This window comes from Buteo buteo, chromosome Z (assembly GCF_964188355.1).
Source record: "Buteo buteo chromosome Z, bButBut1.hap1.1, whole genome shotgun sequence".
Taxonomy (NCBI): Eukaryota; Metazoa; Chordata; class Aves; order Accipitriformes; family Accipitridae; genus Buteo; species Buteo buteo.
This window is the reverse complement of record NC_134204.1, coordinates 4476900-4497783: the sequence shown is the minus strand read 5'-3', so window position 1 is coordinate 4497783 and position 20884 is coordinate 4476900. Positions and strand designations below refer to the sequence as shown.

General features: G+C 44.3%; 1 protein-coding gene across 1 annotated transcript in view; it reads right to left on the bottom strand.

Annotated features, from left to right (window-relative positions):
- LOXHD1 (lipoxygenase homology PLAT domains 1) overlaps positions 1 to 17201 on the bottom strand; it is a 142038-nt gene extending 124837 nt beyond the window's left edge. The window contains exons 1-2 of the mRNA XM_075020625.1: positions 16259 to 17201; positions 1222 to 1336 (exon numbers count right to left, since the gene is read on the bottom strand). Coding sequence (XP_074876726.1) covers positions 1222 to 1336; positions 16259 to 16670 — 527 coding nt within the window. The 5' untranslated portion in view covers positions 16671 to 17201. The remainder of the gene's footprint in view (positions 1 to 1221; positions 1337 to 16258) is intronic.
- Positions 17202 to 20884: the final 3683 nt, after the last annotated feature.

Sequence of the window (20884 nt, the reverse complement as noted above, 5' to 3'; positions counted from 1 at the left end):
ACAATCAGCAAGTTCTCCCTCGTGTTTCTAAGGGATGCTGGGATAATAAAACTTCTTTGCCTAGCTCTGATTTCTGAATTTCAAATATGGCAAACAGGGCTGAAATTTCATGTATTTTCTTTACCATTCCCATATCATTTTCTTTACAGACTCTCATGTTTGAGTTGCTTCACTGGGAAGAGAAGCTCTTTTGAGGGTAAAATTTAAAATAGCTGCAGGTACCTCTTGTCGGTGCTGTAGAAATGGAGAAAATGTGAAGTTACCGTGTGACATTAGCACAGGATTAAAAAATCTGAAGCACATTTTCAAGAAAACCAAAACAATAAGAACAACGAAAAACAGAGACACACAGCCTCTCCTATACCCTGTGGAGAAGGGATTTCTGCTTTATCTTAGTGCAATTGTCTGGCTAAGAGGAAATCAGTATATGCAGAGCTGGGACTTTGTTAAAAGTCACCTTGCTTTCACGGGAGCTGAGCACCTGCGGGCTCTGATGCTCACTTCTTTTTTTTTAAAAAAAAAAAAAGCTTTTGAGAGAGTCTAAAACCTCATAGTGGGTTCTTATATTGTAAAACATAGTTTCCACTAAGTTCAACATAGTGGTAAGAATTGAGAAGGTGCATCCAGTGGATGTGCAACCGCAGCGGTGTGCAACAAGGCATACAGCAGATCGAATGGAAACAATCTAAATTAGGAATCAGCTGAAATTCTTCCATTTCTGCTTGCCACAGATTTCCTACGGCTGGGTGTGGGCGGTTACTCATCAACAACATTACTTCAAACCCACTGAGTTACTCTTCAGAAACATTTAGGGACATTTGTCTCTGTACCTGACTTAGCATGGAGACCTCAGTGGGATTTAGGCATGCGAACGTGGCCCATCATGCCCACTCCAACAAGCGACGAATATTCTCAGCTCCTAAACTGGGAGCTCCTAATTTAAGCTTTAAGAAAAGCAAGTGTCCCCACACCTTACAAATGTGAGCCTTACATAATATGGATCTGAACGCACATTTCCACCTACAGAAAGGAATGCAGGTTTGCAAGGGATTTGGTAAGAAACATGCAACGGTAAAAATTCAGATTTCCCTGGTGATCTCGAAATACCTTTTAGATTTATTCCCTCCGCATCCATCAGCACAATATTACGTTTCATCAAAATGCAATAAAAGTTACCGAAGAACAGGCCTCAAAGATATAGATTTCCTTCCAGGTACTCACTTGCTGGTGAGATGAGTCTTGGGAGTAATCCCAAGCTCTCCAAAGAGAGTAACAAAGACGTTGGCATCAGTTCCTGCTCCCCGGACATCTCCTGTCACTGTCACCACCTCGTAAACTGTGGAAGGAGAAAAGAAAGATCAAGACAACAGGAGAAATCCCTCACCCTATACATCACAGATCTGAGTCATCCCCAAACCTGAGCTGAAATACAGACCCCAGAGATGGATGTCTGCACCCCCCACTGAAACAAACCCAACTCTTGGCCAGGGCATGGTCACTGTTAAGGATCAACACAACTGGTGAAAATCATCACATCAAACTAAAACTGCTGGAGACACTTTGCATGGGCAGAGAGGGCTTGAGTTAGGAGAGATTTTGCTGAAAATAAAACGCTTCTCTGTGAACACATCGCCTCCCCCACCGTAATGCATGTGCATGTATTACATATAAGAGATGGATTTATGTGAATTTTTAGAGTAAAGCTGCTGAGCCATTTTTCATTTATGCACATGTCAACGCAATGCACACTTTCCTGTTTGCTCTGATAATATATTTATATGAAGCTGAGAAATCACTGCAGCCAGAAAGTTTGCATTTCAGTTGTTCTGGAGACTTTACCAAAGACCAAATGTTAAATCATGATGAGAATAAGGTAGGAAAGCACTTAAATTAGAGTCTCAAAGCTCTATCAATTTTCTTTCCAAGTAGTAGATTGAGTGGTGACTCTATTACCACACATCGATATCTTCTTGGGAGACACACAAGTTAAAAATAGCCTTTTACTCAAGTGGAGAAAGGCATGACAAGATCCGATGGCCAGAAGGTAAAGCTAGATAGATTCAAATTACAGTCAGACACACGTTTCTTAAGCAGGATGACGAGCAAAGTTAGAACAAGACTTAAGGCTTGAAAACATGTTACCTTTCTGACGGACGTGTCTTGGATGGCTCAGTACAGAAGGAATTGGCAGAAATTACAAAACTTTGCCTATGGCCAGACCAAGCATCTTGATGGCCCTTTTTGGCTTTAGACCACATGATGGTCATTAGCTAATCAAAATATTTCAGGCTCAGACCTATAAGCTGGAGGAAAGGTTAAACTTTCATCATTTCATCTTGCACAGTCTGACTGCCAAGTATGTGATTTCTCAGATCTAAGGCTGTAAAAATGTCCTTCTTCATGGGTGCATCAGAACTGTTATGTATTTTGTTAGTGCCCATCTTTTCCTCACTACATCATATATATATTCAAAAGAGACAAAAAAAGTATTGGGACTCTACTCTGAGTATCAAATGTTTTTCCCCACTAACACTCATCCCTCAAAGCATCACAGAGAAGAAATTAAATCACCATTTTAACTGAGAAGCATGGACACAGAGTGCTAAAGCAAAACCCAGGCCACTCATGTAAAACTGATTAAAAACTACTCCTCATTTCCAGCGCCTCTATTGCACTGAGACAGAAAAAAACCACCATAATATTTTCCTAACCTTGCCTTTCCATGAATGTAAATAGGACAGAAAGGGGACATTATTATAATAAATACAGTAAGTTATGATCTGTGCTCAGCTAAATTTTAAGAATCCCTTGGCTTGGCGTATTTCATTTATGGGCTCAAAGGAAGAGGAGATTTCTTTGCAAAAAAAAGAATATTTGAAATCCACAGCTTGCATATGAGTAATATGTATGAACAATGTTTTCATTTCACCTTCCTCCTGTTAGCATTCACACATGCCAACAGGAGACGTTTGGCGTAGCGCGGAGAGACAGACAATATCCTCGCATCAGCCATTAAGAGGAGGAAGACTCGTAATCCACCCTGCCCCAGTGATTCACCACCGATCGCTCCACGGTTTTCAGCGCTGTATTGACTCTGCTTTGGAAACAGCGAGCTTATGTCATTAAATTATAATATTGCTGCGCTCGTTTATAGCAGCCTTTTATGTCTGGCCATCCCAAAGCGTATTGCAACTTCTCTGTACCGCTGAAGTACTTATCACTGTCAGAGCATCCTATAGGCATTGCCAAACTGGCAGTTACGCAGCTGAGCACCCCTCTGCAAGCTTTCATTCGGGAAAAGGGACTTTAATGTATCGTCCCCACAGAGACTCAGCAAAATTTGGCCCTGTTCCTGTTTTCAGGGGCTGAGGTCGAGTTGTGCCCAGCTTCGTGCCCAGCACATGGCTGAAGGCGTTTTTCCTGTGAAAAGGGAGAAAAAAAAGTCATCACAACACTCTGTAAGTTCCCAGAGACCTTTTGAAAGCTCAGGCAGGTTTTCTAGTGAAGTTTTTTTTTTTTTTTTACTGCTAGAGAAGTGCTAGGATTTACAAGTTATATGTGGCAGGCAGACTCTGTCATGTTACATCTGCCCATGTTACATCAAGTGAAACCCATTCCTGAACCGGTCTGCTGCACCTCTATGGGTATTGACGTCACCTCACCTATACATTTAACAGTAATTTCCTTACAGAAGATGTAAGTCAGACTGATCTACTTCCACTTTTCAACTCCTAACAAATGAGATGATGGGATACAAGGAAATTAAGTGTCTAAGACAACACCATCAACAAGCCACAATATACCCCCCCCCCTTAAAAATCAAAACCCTTCTCTAATTCCCACAATGGGAGTCTCACAGTTGCAAGAAAACACAAGCCATAAATACACACAAATTTGCACTTTAGGTTCACAACCCCAAATTCAGCCTCCACATACCGCAGTGAGCAGGCAGCACGCGGAATGAGCGGTTTTTACCGGGACAGATGTGCTGAGCCCTGCCTGACTAACACATGTCATTACTGAGCATACGCTGTGGTTAGCACCATTTTAATTAACTTTGCACAGAGGGACAAAAGGAGGGGCTGGGTTGGTGACACCAGCATTTGACAAGTGCCGTGGTGCATTCCTGGAAGAGGAAAGGAGCCCTCCTGCCCCTTCTCTAGCAGTACAGCTGTGCAGCCAGCTGTGCTTTTGGTTGTCTGACATGGTTGGAAGTTATCGTGGGGAAACTTTAAGCTCCTCAAAAGAGATCGGCTCTCGAAGTGGAGTTTGGGAGGACTGGTTCAATCCCATTGACATCTCCACAGAGTCAGCTGAGAGACCGGTCCTGAGCAGACACTGCAATGTTTTACCAGCTGCACACGTCAAGAGTTTCTGGTTTTACAATCTCAGTCAGCAGGACTTGAAACATGAACGCTCTTCAGAGCTTTGCAATAACTTTTGGCTTCCATGATGTGAAAAACAATTCCTCATACGTGCTCCTGCTGATCTTACACATTGAGATGTACTTTGGCAGAGATCTCTTCGCCTCTCCAGGGATGGATATCTTGTACCCACCATACCTGTATTTCCTTCTTGGTCAAACTTAAGGTGCAAACCATGACATTCCCATGTCCCTGTGGTGATGTGCTCTCTTCCCCAGCCTGACCTGTATTTCCCGTAACCTTCTCAAGTGATAACCACCAGTGGCAGACGTACGGGATGCGTCTGGTCGTGATGGCTGCATCCAGCTCAAAGTAGATTCAGGGGAGACAGATAACAACACAACAGCCAAGGGCTAATTTAAGCAATGTGCCCACCTAACCACAGTGCTGGTCGATGTCCGACTCCAGCTACATTTGGAAGAAGCTAACATCTGTAGGCAGTATGCAAACACGACTGAGTCAATTATCTTACTCCATAAATAGTGGACAGCCCAGGGCCCGTCGAGGTTTCCTGCACGGCAGCGGGCTGCATGCCAGGATCTCTCCTTGAGGATGAGAGATTCCTTGCCACAACAGATTCGCAGTAACTGATTAATAGCTTGCTAAACTTTGAAATCTTAGCTAAGTGATGTAAAGGATTGATTGCGCATATATAATCCTTTAGACATAAACCATTGACCAAGTCTGGGACTAGGATTGGATCCAGCTGCACCTAAACTCCCCTCTGAGAAGGAGTTCAGAATGCAAGGGGGTCCTTTCTGAACCTTGTGACTCAATGAGAGGGTCTCCCTGACAGTTTTGTCTGACCCTGTCCTCTATGAAGCAAATATCAGGTGAACCTTGTCATCAGACTTTGATAAATCACTGTTGCGTTTACTATCAAACTTGGTTAAATCGCTGGTTTATATCAATAAACATATTGCTACTTCCCTCTCACGAGTGAAGTGTGTCACTCCATCCGCAACAGTCCCCAAATGTCAAATATTGGCATTGGTCATCCGCCTCCCTTCAAACACGGACAGGATGCCCCAAGTGTCCGTGCCTCTTCACCCAAGCTGCTGCTTGGTCAGGTTGTTAAGCCAGTGTTAAGATGCTCCTGCCTATCTGTGCTCTTCCTTAATGTTTTTCCTACCAGTGTTGGCCAAGTTCATCGGGCACCATGGGTAGAGGAGCCCCAAAGAGAGGTCGTGAAAGCAAAAGGGAGAGCACTGGATCCCAGTTTGAATGTTGTCTTGCTGCATGGGCCACTGCTCACAGGAAGACACCTACATTTGGATGCTTTCAATTGGCGAACAATCTCACCCCCATGGTCAAGATAAGTCTATTCTGAGTGCCCAGAACATGGCCAAGTTACAGTCATCTATAGTGTTAGTAGGGGAATGCTTGACTTTCAGGCCAGTCTCCAAATCTTGCTTTTCTCCCAGTGGGCTAGGCAGAGTCAATACAAAGCTTTTAATACAGCCACTGATACAGACCCTTTTGTTCCAAATATTATCTCAATCAAGTGGAATTTGGTTCACTTATCTCATCTGGTAGATATTGAATCCCCAGCCGACTCCACTGTTCAGCTATCCAGCATGAAGATTTTGGAAAAGGGAGAAAGTTTCAGCAAGCTAAACAGAACTGATTTGCTATGGACTGCAAACCCATTACTGCTTTTCGTGGGCATATACAAACTCAATAAAGGAAATAATAGACACTAGTTTCTTTGCAAAAATAAGCATTCAAAAATGGTCATTTCAAGTGCAAGATACAGACAGCATAAAATCAGTATCAAGTTACATTGCAGTGTTGCTGGAAGGACTTACATCCATTTCCCTGTCTTGCAGAAAGAGCTGATACTATAAGCCTGTCCGTTCAATGGCCAGAGTAGAGAAACACTTGCTTCAAAATGGGTACTAAAATTATTGTAAAGCTGTAAAGGCTGACAAGTGGAGACTGAGATCCTCTAGCTAAGAGCATGCAAAATTCCCTTAGCTCCACAAGGAAGGAATATCTTCAGGGCAGAAGAGTGATTTGGCTGATAAATTCAGGTTTTTCTGACTCTGACAACATGGGACTGCTTAGCTCTAATTATGGCAGTGACTGCAGATCCCTTCAGGTCACGTCCTCATATGGTGAACATGGAGAACTGAGCTGGAGCTCATGATGGTGCCTAACTGTTGTCTAGCAAGAGTGGTCCTTGGTACAAAAAAAATAAGGGTTATGCCACAGGAATGATTAAACAGGTGGAATAAGACAGCAAAGCTAGGGAGGAGTCATCAAAGAATTTGGCTAAGGAAGAAGGAAAGCAGAAATAAGAGCTGAGCCATGCCATGAGCACGGCCAGGGAAACGGAGGGGAAAGCTCCAAGGTGGATGTAGACATGAAAATCCTAGTGTCCACAGAAGCACCGGAGTCCTGGAGGCACCCTGCCACCCTCCAGTATCTCTGCCTTTTACTCCTCTCCGAGCTGACCCATCACGTACCACCATACACCGCTCCCACGGCAAATCTCGCCTCCCTCATCGCTACCTGCTTCCTCAGAGGTCCGCAGACCCACACCTCCAGGCTGCACGCACAGGGTGAGCAAGAACTAAACCCTCCTACACCAAAGCAGTGGGAGAAACCAGGGAGATGCTGCCTTCATCTTGAATATAAACCCAAAGCAAGACAAACTGCTTTGAAGCTGTGGCTATCAGAGCTACCTTCGGATGCGCCCGTTCAGCAGGATGCATTTACCTCAGCAGCAGTAATGGTTGTTTGCACTTCACCGTAGTTCCAGTTGGGAATTCACTGATTATTCTCAATATTCACTTAATGTTGATTCATGCAAAGCAGCAATCACTCCGGCTCCTACTGAAGCACTTCAGCGTGTGTTTGCCTTGGAGCACCTGAAGAGTACCTTGACATTTATGCAAAGTACTTGGAAGTTTTTAAGGGTCTGTGCTGACTATTACGGGTTATGGTTGCCAAAATGATGCTCTATGCACGTGAACACAGCAGTTAAATACTTACTGTGGTTACAGTTTTATCAGGACCATCCTTTACCCACCGTGAAGATGGGCCTTTGAAATCGGCGCTTGTTTGTTTTTACCAAGCCACAATTTGGGCAATAATCTCTTGTCATACACAAAATGAGTCAAATTCTTCTCTCATTCACTCTGGGGCAAATCCTGACTAACTCCATTGACTTGAGCACAATGACTTTGGATTCATATTGGCAAAACTGTGAACAGATTTGGGCCTCGCACACTATGAGAGATTGCTTGCTCTTTATATGCTTTAGCGAAAGCAGCTTTTGAGTCCGGCATGGATGCCAAATTAATTATTCAAAGCAAAAGAGAGGGATTTTTTTTCCATGAATATTTGGACTGTCTGCACACTGTTATACATTTTGTTATTCATAGATTATATAAAGAATTGCAGAATTAATAGTATCTTGCATTTTGAGACACTTCACAGACATGAATTAGGGAAGTTTCCTGCAAACTTCCCACTACTACACGCAGAAAGGATTCTCTTGAGCTCTGAAACATCATTTATCTCTTAAAATTTAAATCCAAAGCTGAATACTGTCCTGTCTGTTCCCACAGACAGACTAGTTGTGGTTTGGAGTTTGTTTTACCTCATCAGTTATTGCAAAATCAACATTTCATTCTCAGGCACCTTAGGAAGCCAAACTCGATTCAACTCATGCTCCAGCTATCACCTAAAAGTGCTTTTGCCTTAGCACCACCAGAAGAAACATCATCTCAGTTCTTTGCTGGAACAGCAAAGTAGAATTAGGTTAGCAGTCGACATCGTTGTTATTCAAGTTTAAATTGCACTGGAGGAAAACACTGTGCCTCAGGGAAGAGAAACATTTTTGAGAAAAACCTCTTCCATTTCTTTCATTATCTTTTGGAGACAGGGAGGACCTGCCAGGACACGGAGTGCCTCTGAATCACAGCTGTGGCCAACAACATTAGATGTTTGTGTCCAACGGGGAGTGTAAAATGCAACCTGGGTTAAATATGATATAGATTTTACCTGCAACATTGAGCAAGGAAAGTCTGCAGTAGAGCAATGTGTCTGCGGAACACAACTGGAAGTAATTCCCTGCTGTCTGTCACGTCATCCCAAGCCCAGATTCAAATAAGAGCCCACTTTCTTCTAGTTGTCCAGGCAGCAGGACAGCCAAGACCAAGGAGAGATGCTCTCCTTGCTGTCAGCTCTGACCCCCAACACCCAGGTGGTGGGAAGGGCAATTTTACCAAAGATAATTTTTTAATTATTTTTTTTTTTATCAGCAGGGAATGATACCTGTCAGAAGCTTGTCATAATTACAAGTTATGTGTTACCTATATTTACATGCACATTGTTAGATGTCATGAATTAATCATAACTTCATGACTTAATCATTCATGACAGACAGCTACTACTATCCAACTGGCACCTTAGAAAAGACTTTTTAAAAAAAACCAACAACAAATATTAATGGATACGAACTATAACCTTCCCACCTCGTACCTCTTTCTTCTCTGCAAATATCTCCTGCTTAACACTTGCAGCTCACAGAGCAAGTCTGATAGAGATACTACTATGATACAGACCTCTATAAAATGGAGGACACCAAACTGATGTGGAAAAAAATACAGCGGATCTGAACATGAGGGAGTGAAGTGCCAAAAAGACCAAGAGTTTCTAACAGCCACATCCTTTTACAGCAACGATGAACAACTACTTCATGATATGTCTCCAGTGAGTCTTGCAATGCACATAAATACATCAACAAAAGCCACAATTATTATTTTCAGGTTGTTTTTCAGTGTTGCCGCACAGGTATTTGTGCCATTGTGTTGCACAGCAGCGTCCAGCAAGGCAGAAAAAACAAAGGCAGAAGAAAAACTCTCTGACGATGCTTGGGGAAACATCTATGCCCACGAGGTACTGAGAATAAAGAAATATTTGTTGAAGGAGCAATAACCAGCCAAAAGGAGGCCTTAACTGGAGAAAAAGTATGTTGTGAATCTGGAACTTATGTCCTAGTAGCATCCTCGACAGCCGACATGGAAACCCCAGTAAATCATAGCGTGCTGGCAGCGGTCAGATGCTCTTAACACCGACCCCACCGCCAGTCTCTGCTTTCCTGGGGGTCAAGTGGATAAACAACCTCACCTGAGGCTGTGCAGGGAATTGACTCAAACTGGAATAAAAATCTGACTTGCCTTGGTTCCTTGTCTGTGCTTTAGTCCCTTATAGCTCGGTACAATTTTCCACCCAGGATTTCCATCTGGATGGAGGTAATTCTGCTGTTTTAATGGCACAGTATTCAGATACTTGTCCAAATACCCAGAGACATGATGATAAAGAGCTTCACGGAGAGCGTGGGAGATGTATATTTAACAAAGTATAAATGGGGACTAAACTCATGGTCCTTTAAATACCAATGCAGTCCTGCAACCGGGAATTTGATGTACTAGCGGAGAGAACTGCAGTACCTGTGAGCAAAAGCAGCTCCTCAGTTTTCTTTCTGCAATCAGAAAACGAAAAGCTACCCAGGCAAATCTTGGATTTTATAAAAACACGGGAATCTTGCTTAGTTTCTTAAGGGTTAAAAAAAGGGGGGGGGAGAAAAAAAACCCAAATCTTCAATTATTCCAATGTGATCAAGTTGTAGTCCTGCATCCTCTAAAGGTCACCTTGCCCCACACCTCGGATGTTACAGATCGTTAAATCCAGGCTGATGGGACACATGGGTTGGGGGGAACATGTCTAAAATTGAATATATTAACCTGCATTTAACATCTGCTTCTCAGTGAAATCTTGTTCAGTGTCTCTCCAGCAACTCCCTCGTATTTTCTTTTAGAGTCCCAAACCCAAACATTCGGCCTAAAAAGTAGCCACAGACAAAGATGTAAAACTGAACACGCCATTCCGTTCAGATTTAAGTATTTTGGGTGCGAGGAGAGCAGCAATGCTGGAGAAGCGCAGCCCTTGCGCCGTGCCTTCGGCAGCCCGGCACCTACAGCGGTTCCCCAACGTTGGTTTTGGTGCTGCCAGCTGGGCTGAGCCATCGCAAATGGATCGTGTGCGCATAACGAGGACGGCTTTTGCATATGCTTGGGGCTGCTGGGTCCTGTCCGGGGAAAGGGAGAGGTGTGGGGTAAAAAAGTGTTCGCCCCCCCCCCCCCCCAGCCTTGGGCTTGTTGAACACGCACCTGCAAACGAACGGAGACTTCTGCAAGGGCTTAAACCTTCAGATCCCAGCGAGGGCTTGCTCTGAAAGGTTTATTTGCACTCATCTGCTTTACGGTACTGATTTTCCATACCAATGACTCGCAGCAGCCCCGCTGCAGGTCAACGGCCGACCGCGGAGGTCAAAGACGAAGAGCCACTGCGATTCCTTGCAAAGCCCCGTCCACAGCATTTTAATTACTCATTTCCAATTTGTAAGACCCCATTTCAACATGACACCTCCAGGCAACTTTAACTCTCCAGTGGGACTACACAGGTGTCTAATAGCCAGGCCAAAGATTTTTTGGTGCCTATGTAAAAATATTAGCAAGTGCTCCTGCAACTTAATCAACACTTTAAGATCACAATTAGTTTAGTGTTGGCTTGTTCTGTCTTGCGTGACAGTCTTGTGCTGATAGTTCCTGGGTACACTCATCTAACAAACTCTAAAGGTGATCTAAACTTTTCAAAATTCATATTTCATGCAGCCATTTGTAGCTATAGAAAATGCTGAGACGCAAACGGGTGAGATCCACCACATCTCCAAGGCAGGTGCAGCACCACCTTCTCCTCTTGGTATCACACTTTCCACGTCCCACTGGCTCACAAGACCTAAAATTGCCACTGGTACAAAACTCTTCTCTGAATGTTTTATGCCTAAAACCAAAGCTCATTTTAGCAGTAAGGAGAAAAAAAAAAATCTGTCTTCCAAAGAGGAGACCTTGTTCCTTCTGATCGGGAATATTAATCAAAGCCTCGATTCGGGAAGATCAGTGGGTGCAGGGCACAGACGAGGTGATTTTGCAACTGGTGATCATCTATCATAAAAGTATGTGATACATCTCTCCAGTTCTGTATATAGCACAGGGAGAGAGCTGGCGACCACACAGCCCTTTCTCTCCTCCTCCATTCTGCTGCTAAATTACATTAAACAGAACTTAGCAATAAACTCGGCGTGTCCTGAATGCTTTTTCTGTGTAACCCTTTGCTGCAGCTGCTAAAGGAACACGATGTGATAAATGTAACACAATAAAATGGATGGCGCACATCAAAAGAAATTATGAGCAGCTTGTATATCTATTTACAAGTCAACAGTGGCCATTTCCCTCCTCCCATCACCATTTGAGAGAATGTGTTAATAAAAACGTGCACTTCTTGAGTAGCTTTCTTCATTTTATAATTATTATCGGCACTGCCAAGACCACTGAAGTCCAGCTTCACCCTCTGTGTAATTATGGACAAACCAGCAGTGTTTCATACAAAGTGGTCAGCATCTGTCCCTGGAAAAGACGACTCCAGCCTCTAAGTACTACATCTCCTGGGAGTTAATCCAAGCTTTTCTCCCTTGCATGGGAGTGTAGGTTTCCCATGGACCTCTACGGCGTCTTTATCATCATGAGTCACCTAAGCTTTTCTAGTCATTTAAGAGATTGCATGTACGGAAGTGCTTTACCCTTCATCCTCTAGGAAACAGTCCTGGGAACCTTGGCCCTGGAGATTGGTGACCAAATGAGCATAGTGCAGCAGGTCTGACTACATGCTACAGTAAAACTTCCAAGAGACAAGGAAAACCCACTAGAGGATTTGTTTCTCTTTAAAGGAAAGTTACCAATTTCTTAATATCCAGGTCTGAAACTTGACAGGAAAAAAAAGAGAGGAGAAAAGAAAAAAAAAAAAAAGAGAGGAGAAAAGAAAAAAAAAAAAGAGGATTTTATCATCAATGGGACACAAAAGAGATTGTTTTCCTCTGAAACGAGATATGCCTCTTGGTGAGCTGCAGCTCTGCAAAGAGGGAAGCCCCAAGATCTCCTGAGTCAGCCGCACTTTACTGTGACACAGTACAGGAGGGAGATTTCCACCATCTGCCACAGCCTGTGGATGTCTCAGGGCTGGAGTCACCAAGCCAGCAGCTACCAGCGGAAGACTCAGTTAATGGCATAAAAGCAAGTTGGGAGAAGGAAACGTTTTCTTTCTTCCTACTAACCCAGAGCTACCCATGGCTTTGGCAGAAGTGACCCAGAAAACAGATAGTGACACTTGGTCCCTCCCTTCATGGTTCTCTGACCCCAAACCTGAGCAGAAGGATAACCAACGGTGCCAGTCTCCCTCTTCCCTATCACAGACAAGATTTGAGATATCAAGAGAAAGGTATGGAGAAAGAAAGAGATGGAGTTCCTGCAACGGGTTGGTTTCAGGTCTCGGACATCCACTCTGAACCTGAGGTAGCTGGTACTTATAGAAGCTTTAATGATGGTTTAGGCAGCCAGGGTGCTATATGAACAGTCTCTGGATACCTACTGCACTTTAAAACTACTGATGCCACCAATGAAGTTTACATTACACGGTGTGTCCTGTTCACACGATTATTGGCAATTCAAGATCATATAATTACAGAATGGTTGGGGTTGGAAGGGACCTTTAGAGGTCACCTAGTCCAACCCCTCTGCCATGAGCAGGGACATCTTCCACTAGACCAGGTTGCTCAGAGCCCCGTCCAACCTGACCCTGAACTCTTCCAGGGATGGGGCACCCACAAATTCTCTGACCAACCTGTTCCAGTGTCTCACCAATCTCATCATAAAAAATTTCTTTCTTATGTTCAATCTAAACATACTGTCTTTCAGTCTAAAACCATTGCCCCTTGCCATGTCACTACAGGCCTTGGTAAAAAGTCTCTCTCCATCTTTCTCATAAACCCCCTTTAAGTATTGAAAGGCTGCAATAAGTTCTCCCCAGAGCCTTCCATACTGTACTGTAGAAATAACTTTTCAAATACTTATTAATAAATAACTAATCTCATTAACACCAGGATCACAGGGATGGACAACAGCTGCAACTTAGTTAAAAATGCTCGCTATCTCTGCTATAATTTTCTCAGATACACTATCACCCAGTCACTCGATATCTTTTGTTTTCCTGTCCCCAGGAGCTGGATTTGCCTTGTTCTTCAGTCATCGATCGAATGTGATGGGGGGGGAACCCTTCTCCTGTTTGCTAATACAGTAAGATAAAGAGGACATCAGATGACACAGGCACCATTGACTGCCTGCTTATAAAACATTTAGAACATCTCTTTTCTTTTTACAGCAAAAGGAATCACAGCTTGTGGACTGAAATATATCTCTATTCAATATTCACCAGCACCAAAGGCAAGCTGACATCCCCAAAGCTTCTGGGAGGCTTTTTGCAGAGGTTACACGTTTCTCAAAAGCCTGACCAACAGCAGCCACTTCCCTCAACGGTCCTTTGGAAGAAAAGCAGCAGTGGCCTCCAAGTCACACAAAAAATCTGCTGTTTTGAATCAAAATAGGAAAAGCAGCAGCGCAGTGCATAGCAAAGGGAATAGCTGAAACTCGAGCAAGAGGACAAGGCAGTTAGAGTTTGCTTCGAGCTTCTGCTTTTTGGTGTCAGATGGCCCAGTAGCAGGTTTTCACTGGTGGAAAACCTCAGTGGCTCATTGACTGAGTGTGTCCTACCCTGCATCCTTCTCCTCTCCATTTCTTCCCTCACATACATGCTCTCGCTCCCATAAATATCTAGAAATTGAGGGTGCAAAATACCGAGACACAGCCCAAGAAGGAGAGTCCACAATCCAAGGGAGCAGCCAGTGGTTCACCCTTGGGACTTTTGGCCCCTTGACAAAGTTCTTGGAGGTCCTGGGGCTGTCACATTAGTAAGTGTTGCAGGTTTTGGACCAAGTTTTTTAATTTCTGATAGGGACTATGAGAGTCAACTCCCAGCTTAATTCATTTCCCAGTGTTTCAACCACAAGCTATTAACTTCCCTGCAGAAATTGTTGACAAACTGAGCAGAAGACCATGGAGAGGTTATTAGAAATATTTGCTGGAACTTCTCTCTTTGAAAAATGTAAGTTATTATTCTTCTACTATAAAAAAATTGTAGTACGAGGCAAGACAACATGTCTCCCGCTAAAGAGCCATCACAAATGAAGAAGGTTATGTACGTGGCCTAATTAGTGTATTGTATATGGGACGGCCTTGCTTCTCCCCTGCATCAGAGCAACTGAATCATTTTTCTTTTCCCACTGCAGCCATACGGCACCATTACAGAAGTCTTCAGTTATAGTTAACCTACAGCCACACCAAAACCATGAGCTGCTTTACGAGATTCCTTAGGCACCCTCAGTTCTCCGAATTGCCACATACAAGACATGTTATTACTCTAATGAACCGATGGGGAAACCACAGAGCTGAGAGGTTAAGTGTCTTTCCCCAGTCACACCAAGATCCAGTTGCACAGGTAATCCTCAGCAGTCCATTACCTCTTTTGCTGCCCACCTCTGTGATAAGGAGATAACCTTGCTGGGTTTGGGAGCATCCTCCTACCTATCGAAAGCCTTTTCTTTTAATCACGGAGCCACACCATGGGTCTTTGCTGTTCACCTTGCAGTTTCCTCACCTCTCTGCCACAGCACTGCAGGTTTGCTGGGAGACAGGGTGGGAATTATTAGCTGCCACCCAGAAGATAAAATGTTTAAGTACAGACTTTTTCCACAAGCTGGCTGGATGTTGCCAGGCTGATGGCTGCAATCCCTCTCCAGACCATGCTCTTCTAATGAAACCGAGTGCATCATCTACACCTCAAGTCACTGCACAGCTCACCACGCATTGAACTGAAGTACCCTGTGCATATAAAATGAGCCGACTATTTATTGTACCGACACAGTATTAAGGTTTAGAGATGAGTAGCAATATTTCCCCAGCCTATTTGGTTACTTACAACAGTCAGAGAGACGGTGGGCTGGACCTCCTGCTTCTACACCAAACCTAAGTGGTCCACTGCCTGCTCATCTGATTGCTGAAGTGACTGGCACGCTCCTGCTGCATCTGCTGTGCACCCTTCCTACAAATCCTGCTTACACAAGGGAAGTCATCATAGAATACCAGGTTGGAAGGGACCTCAAGGATCATCTGGTCCAACCTTTCTTGGGAAAAGTATGGTCTAGATGGACCAGCACCCTGTCCAGCTGAATCTTAGAAGTGTCCAATGTTGGGGAATCCACCACTTCCCTGGAGAGATTATTCCAGTGACTGATTGTTCTCACTGTAAAAATTTTCCTCTTGTGTCCAGTTGGAATCTCACCAGAATTAACTTGTACCCATTACCCCTCATCTTTTCCATGTGACTTCTTGTAAGAAGAGAGTCTTCATCTTCTTTGCAACCACCCTTTAAGTACTAGAACATGGTGATAAGGTCTCCCCTAAGCCTTCTTTTCTCAAGCCTGAAAAAACCCGGTTCTCTCAGCCTTTCCTCATATGACAGGCTTCCCAGGCCTTTGATCATCTTTGTGGCCCTTTTCTGGACCCTCTCCATGCTGTCCACATCTGATAAGTGCAGCTTCTGAATGGCACCACAATGCAAATACTAATTAGGAGAATGTGTAGTTACAGCAGTACCATGCACACAGCAAAGTGACTTCATAAACCAAAAAGCTAATACAGACACGATCTGTCAGTGCCACCTTACTTAGTAAAAATCCTTATTTAATTAGAAATACTCCCCACACAGGAAAGACAAGTGCCTGCACCCCCAGGAAGGGTCCCGAGATGGGAATTGGCAGGGCCGACAGCATAACTGCCTGCTCAAGAGGTGAGATGAGAAACGATGGAGCTGACCTTTTTTTTTGTTGTACTCATCTTCTGTTGCATTGGAGGAGTCCGAATGATAGTCCCGAAGCTCCTGTTCGTACATCTCCAAAAAATTCTCATCTGTCTTTCCTTTCTTGGACTTGTCACCTTTCTTCTTCTTCTTTTCTTTGCCTTTTTTGCCTTTTTTCTTCTTTTTCTTTCTGCGCTCATAGTCATCCTCATCCTCACTGCTATACTCTCTTCGCTTGGTTTTTTTCTTTTTCTTTTTCTTCACTTCCCCATCAATCTCCGAGTCCTCAGACTTTGATTTCTTTTTGCTTTTTTTCTCCTGGCTTTCATCTTCCCCATCTTCCTCAACTACCTCTTCCACTACCTCCTCTTCCTCTTCCTCCCCTTCCTCCTCCTCTTCTACTTTGTTCTTTTTGGTCTTTTCTTTCATGTCATTGTTTTTCACCCTTACGCTTTTAACAACACTCTATGACTGCCTTAACCTCACTTCTGCCACCTACCCCAGCTCCTTTACCAATTGCCTTTAGTCGTCCTCTACCTGCCTAGGGCTGGGGTGCCCTCGTTTTGCCGTGTCCTTCCTCCCCACCAGCTCAGCGTAGGTATGTCCCGGAGTCCCTTGTCCTTCCCGACCCACGGGTGCCGACGGCTCACCTTCTTCTGACTCTCCCTGCCTTCCTTCACCTCCTTGACTGAGGCACCTTCCTCTCTCTTTTGTCTCTCTTCGTCTTTGGGTTTTCTCTTTTTCGTTACTATTATTTATTCATTGGGCTGTGCTGAAAACTTTCCTCTTTTTTTTTTTCAGAGCTGCCTGAGCCTCTGCTCAGGGTCAGTTGACAATCTGGGTCTTCGGTATCAGGATGTGCCAATCAAGGTTGCAGCTCCCTGGAAAATCGGTCAGATGAGGGCACATGGTCAAGTCACTTCTTGTCCTTCATATGCCAGCTCAGGAGGGGGGAAAACAGAGGCGCTTCTCCTCCTCATAACGTATAGAAGCTTCAGAAAACTCATGAAAAATTACTTAGCGCTATCCAGTCATGTGGTTATAAGACAGATGGGCAGGTGAAAAAGGAGACCCACCAAGCAACCATATCGCACTGGTCTGTATTTCCTCTCCATTATTCATGGTGTCAGGATCACCTTACTGATAACAAAGGTCTCAACTTCACATGGATTATTTTTTTTTCTTTTTTTTCTTTTGGACCAGCCAGGCCAGTGACCAGAAAAAACAAAGACCTCCAGGATCTCTGTCTAGAGACCTTCAGCATCAGCAACGGACTCCTGCATCCAGCTCCTCCGTCCCCCAGTTACTGTGCTGCACCTCCAACCAAACGAAAAAATCAATGCTCAGTAAATAAATACGGCAGTCAGAAGATACCGAATGCGCTTTACACAAGGTGCCCTTATAACAGCTCATCTTGACCAACCAAAGAGAAATAAACCTTAGATTAATAACTGAGCGCAAGCACAATAGACCCATCTGACAGCACTCACAGACCAATATTCAGGTGAGATAGGTGGAAGATGGGAAAAATAAATGATGTAACATCACGGTTGGAAGGACACCACAGCATGAAGCATGCCCAGCACCCCACTTGTGCCCAGGGATGTCAGCACGGGGCTCACCTAACATCTAGTACACCCAACAGGGGTTTCACTCCCGTACCCAGAGGCAGATATGCCAGCGGGACATAGGAAGGGATTGAGGGTCCCTCAACCTCTCTCTTCCCACCCGAGCCACCGGTGTAGCCATGGGCCAAGCCCCGCAATGGTGTAAGCCTACAGCCCCAACCGTTCAGCTCGGGTTGGCATCCAGCCCTGCAGAGGCTCCGGCTCCTGGTAAAGGGAAGGACAAACATCACGAGAGCAGGTCAATCTCGGTTGCAGTCAGGAGCAGATGATTTAAAGTCTGACTGAGAATGGGAAAAGAAAAGAAGAAAAATCATCTCTTCTTCAAAGGTGCTGTTATGGGTTTTGTCACAGAAAATGAAGTTTAATTAAAAACCGTGATATAGAAAACCATACTGAATTTCTCTGGTGTAGCTCAAGTGTACGTAAACCAAGCAGGGCAGTCAGCCTGGCGCTAAATCACAGTAATGGAAGAAGCGAGAGCTGAATTTATGACAGAGCTGTAGGATGATGATACAGAGCCTCCTGCTACCACCCGCCCTGCCTGTGGGATAACTCAGCCCACTGCTTCTTCCAATGATAAATTAAGGGCGATTTGCTTGATGGTATGCTGCCCAAGTTAATGATACCGTAAGTATTGGTAAGTCAGAGGGTTCGGCCATGCTAAGTCTTTAACGCCCATGATTTAAAACTCTTCCTAAATAAATCTGGGGGTTTCCAAGAGCCAGCCTGGAAGGGAGGGATGGCATCGGCAGTGGGTTATCAGGAACAGGAGGAACAGATGTCTTGATGGCACGTTGTGCAGCCGGAGCAGGATAACAGCGGCATTGCCCTGGGCAGGAGTGGATGGAGAGCACGAGGCTCAAATGATCCAGGGTTGGTGGGGGTCTGTCCTACCCTCCCTAGCAGGTGTTTGGCACCAGTCTCCAACAATTTAATGTGAATAATAATGAGGAAAAAAAAAAAAAAAAAGCACTGTATTTTCTATGGTCTCTGTTGCTGAATGGAAATCTTTCTATTAAGCATCATAAAATGAATTATTCAGGGACAGCTTCCAAGTAGGTTAAAGCACAGGTTTGGGATGAAACACAAGGATGGCTTTTCCAAGGTCTGAAAATCATAAGAAAAATAATCACTGTCCTTCCTTATGATACAGCTCTCACTTGCCAAACTGCTGGGACATCAGCACTACAGGACCCGCACCATGCCTGAAATCCCCTGTTTACTTTCAGGTCTTTATTTTCTGGAAAGCAGCAGAAAGGCTCAGAGTGCATCTCTGCAAGGCACTTCTGAGAGTGAGCACGGCACGGTTGGTTCAGCAGGCACCAAGGGCACACCGCTCCGAAGGAACCGTCCAGGGACGAGGATGCTGCCGGTCCTGAGGATCCTGCAGAGATATCTGATGATGCAGCACATTTTCTCAGACAGATGCTTTGCAGTGCACTACGTTCATAACTGTTACCTTTCCCCTCTCTGGGACAGCCATCAGCCCACAGCAGAAATTGCAAGCACAAACATTTCAGCTTAAAGCTGGGAGCTGGATTTAAGATTTCAGCTGCAGAAAACCCAACCCTTTCCACAGAAATAAAAAAACCCGAACAAACAAGCCACAGAACAGAGCAAAACCTGCCTTCAGAAAAAGAAAAATCATGAGATCTCTCCGAAAAGCAAAGCTCATATCTTTGTTATGCTTTTGCAAGGTAGACTCTTCATCGAACCGAGTCCCTGAGTTCTGCCGCTCCCAATGGCTCCAGCTCTACGCAGCCAAAGGTTGACAGCAATCGACATCTAAGGCCAAAAGGCAGCATTACGATTACTCAGGACAAGTCATCCAGGTGCAAGATTGGTCCCTTCTAGCCCTAAAATAGTTCTCCTAATATCTACTTACCCCCACCCCCATAGTAAGTAACCTGCTTTTGACAGCAGGGCTGTTGGGGTAGAAGAAATCCCTTTTTCCCCCTCCTACACTGGGATATTCGGTTTTAGGATGCTGGGGGCACCTCTGGGAGCAGCCTCAGGCTGATGCAGCCCCAGCAAGGGCTGAGGCCATGCTTATATTTGCAGAAATACCACAATTAACAAGTCATGTGTCAGGAAGAAAGATCCGAGGCACTAAAAGCACCAGTGGGACATCACGGTGGTTGCCCCAGCGAGAACAACCCCTCTGAGCTACCTCTAGCCTTGTATTTTGTTTTCTCCTGGTGCAGCAGAGCAGGACCTCAGGTATAAGCCAGAAATAAATCACCCCTATCAAATGGGCTAAAATGATAGGGGAGAAGAGATATTTACCATGTCTCGTTCAAACTTTGCTCCATACGCTTCCTTCGTCTGTTGTTTTAATTAAAAAGAAATGTGCCGAGAACACTCCAGCTCGCTTTTGTTCTTTTTGTGAATAACAGCTGGGAGAAGAACAATGGGGTTTATTGGTGCATAAAGAACTACCGGGAAAGCAACCAAGCTATTGGTGAGAACCATTAGTTAAAACTGTCAACAGTATTTATATGGGTTTATATTCCTACCCTGCATTCAGCAAGAGATTTCCCCAAATCCTCCCTCTCAAAAAGACTCAGGCCAGAACCCACCAGAGCGACTTCTTGAATTATAACAGATTTAGTGGAGTACAAGAGGTCAGAATTTGGCTCTTTGTGGTCCTAACTCACCTGTAACCTTTTTTTCCTGGGATGCAAAAACGTGTACAGAGCTTAACCTGGAATTATCCAATTATTAGATAATCAGATGATTATTATTAATAATAATTGTTAGGTAAATGTTAAGCAAGGCATTAACACACCTTTTCTTTAGTTCATTCTCTTCTACGTGGTTCCTATTTTGCACCTATCACCATTAAATCCAGATGTCCTGCACCCAGGTGCCACACAACATAGCTGACATATCCCCAAAAACCCATTTGTTCCAACCTCCTTCCCAAGGCAGATGCGGTGAAGCCTCTTGTTTCAGGAGAGGTTATTTTTCAATACATGTTTCTCTGCACTTGCAGAGTCTGGGGGCAATTTAAAG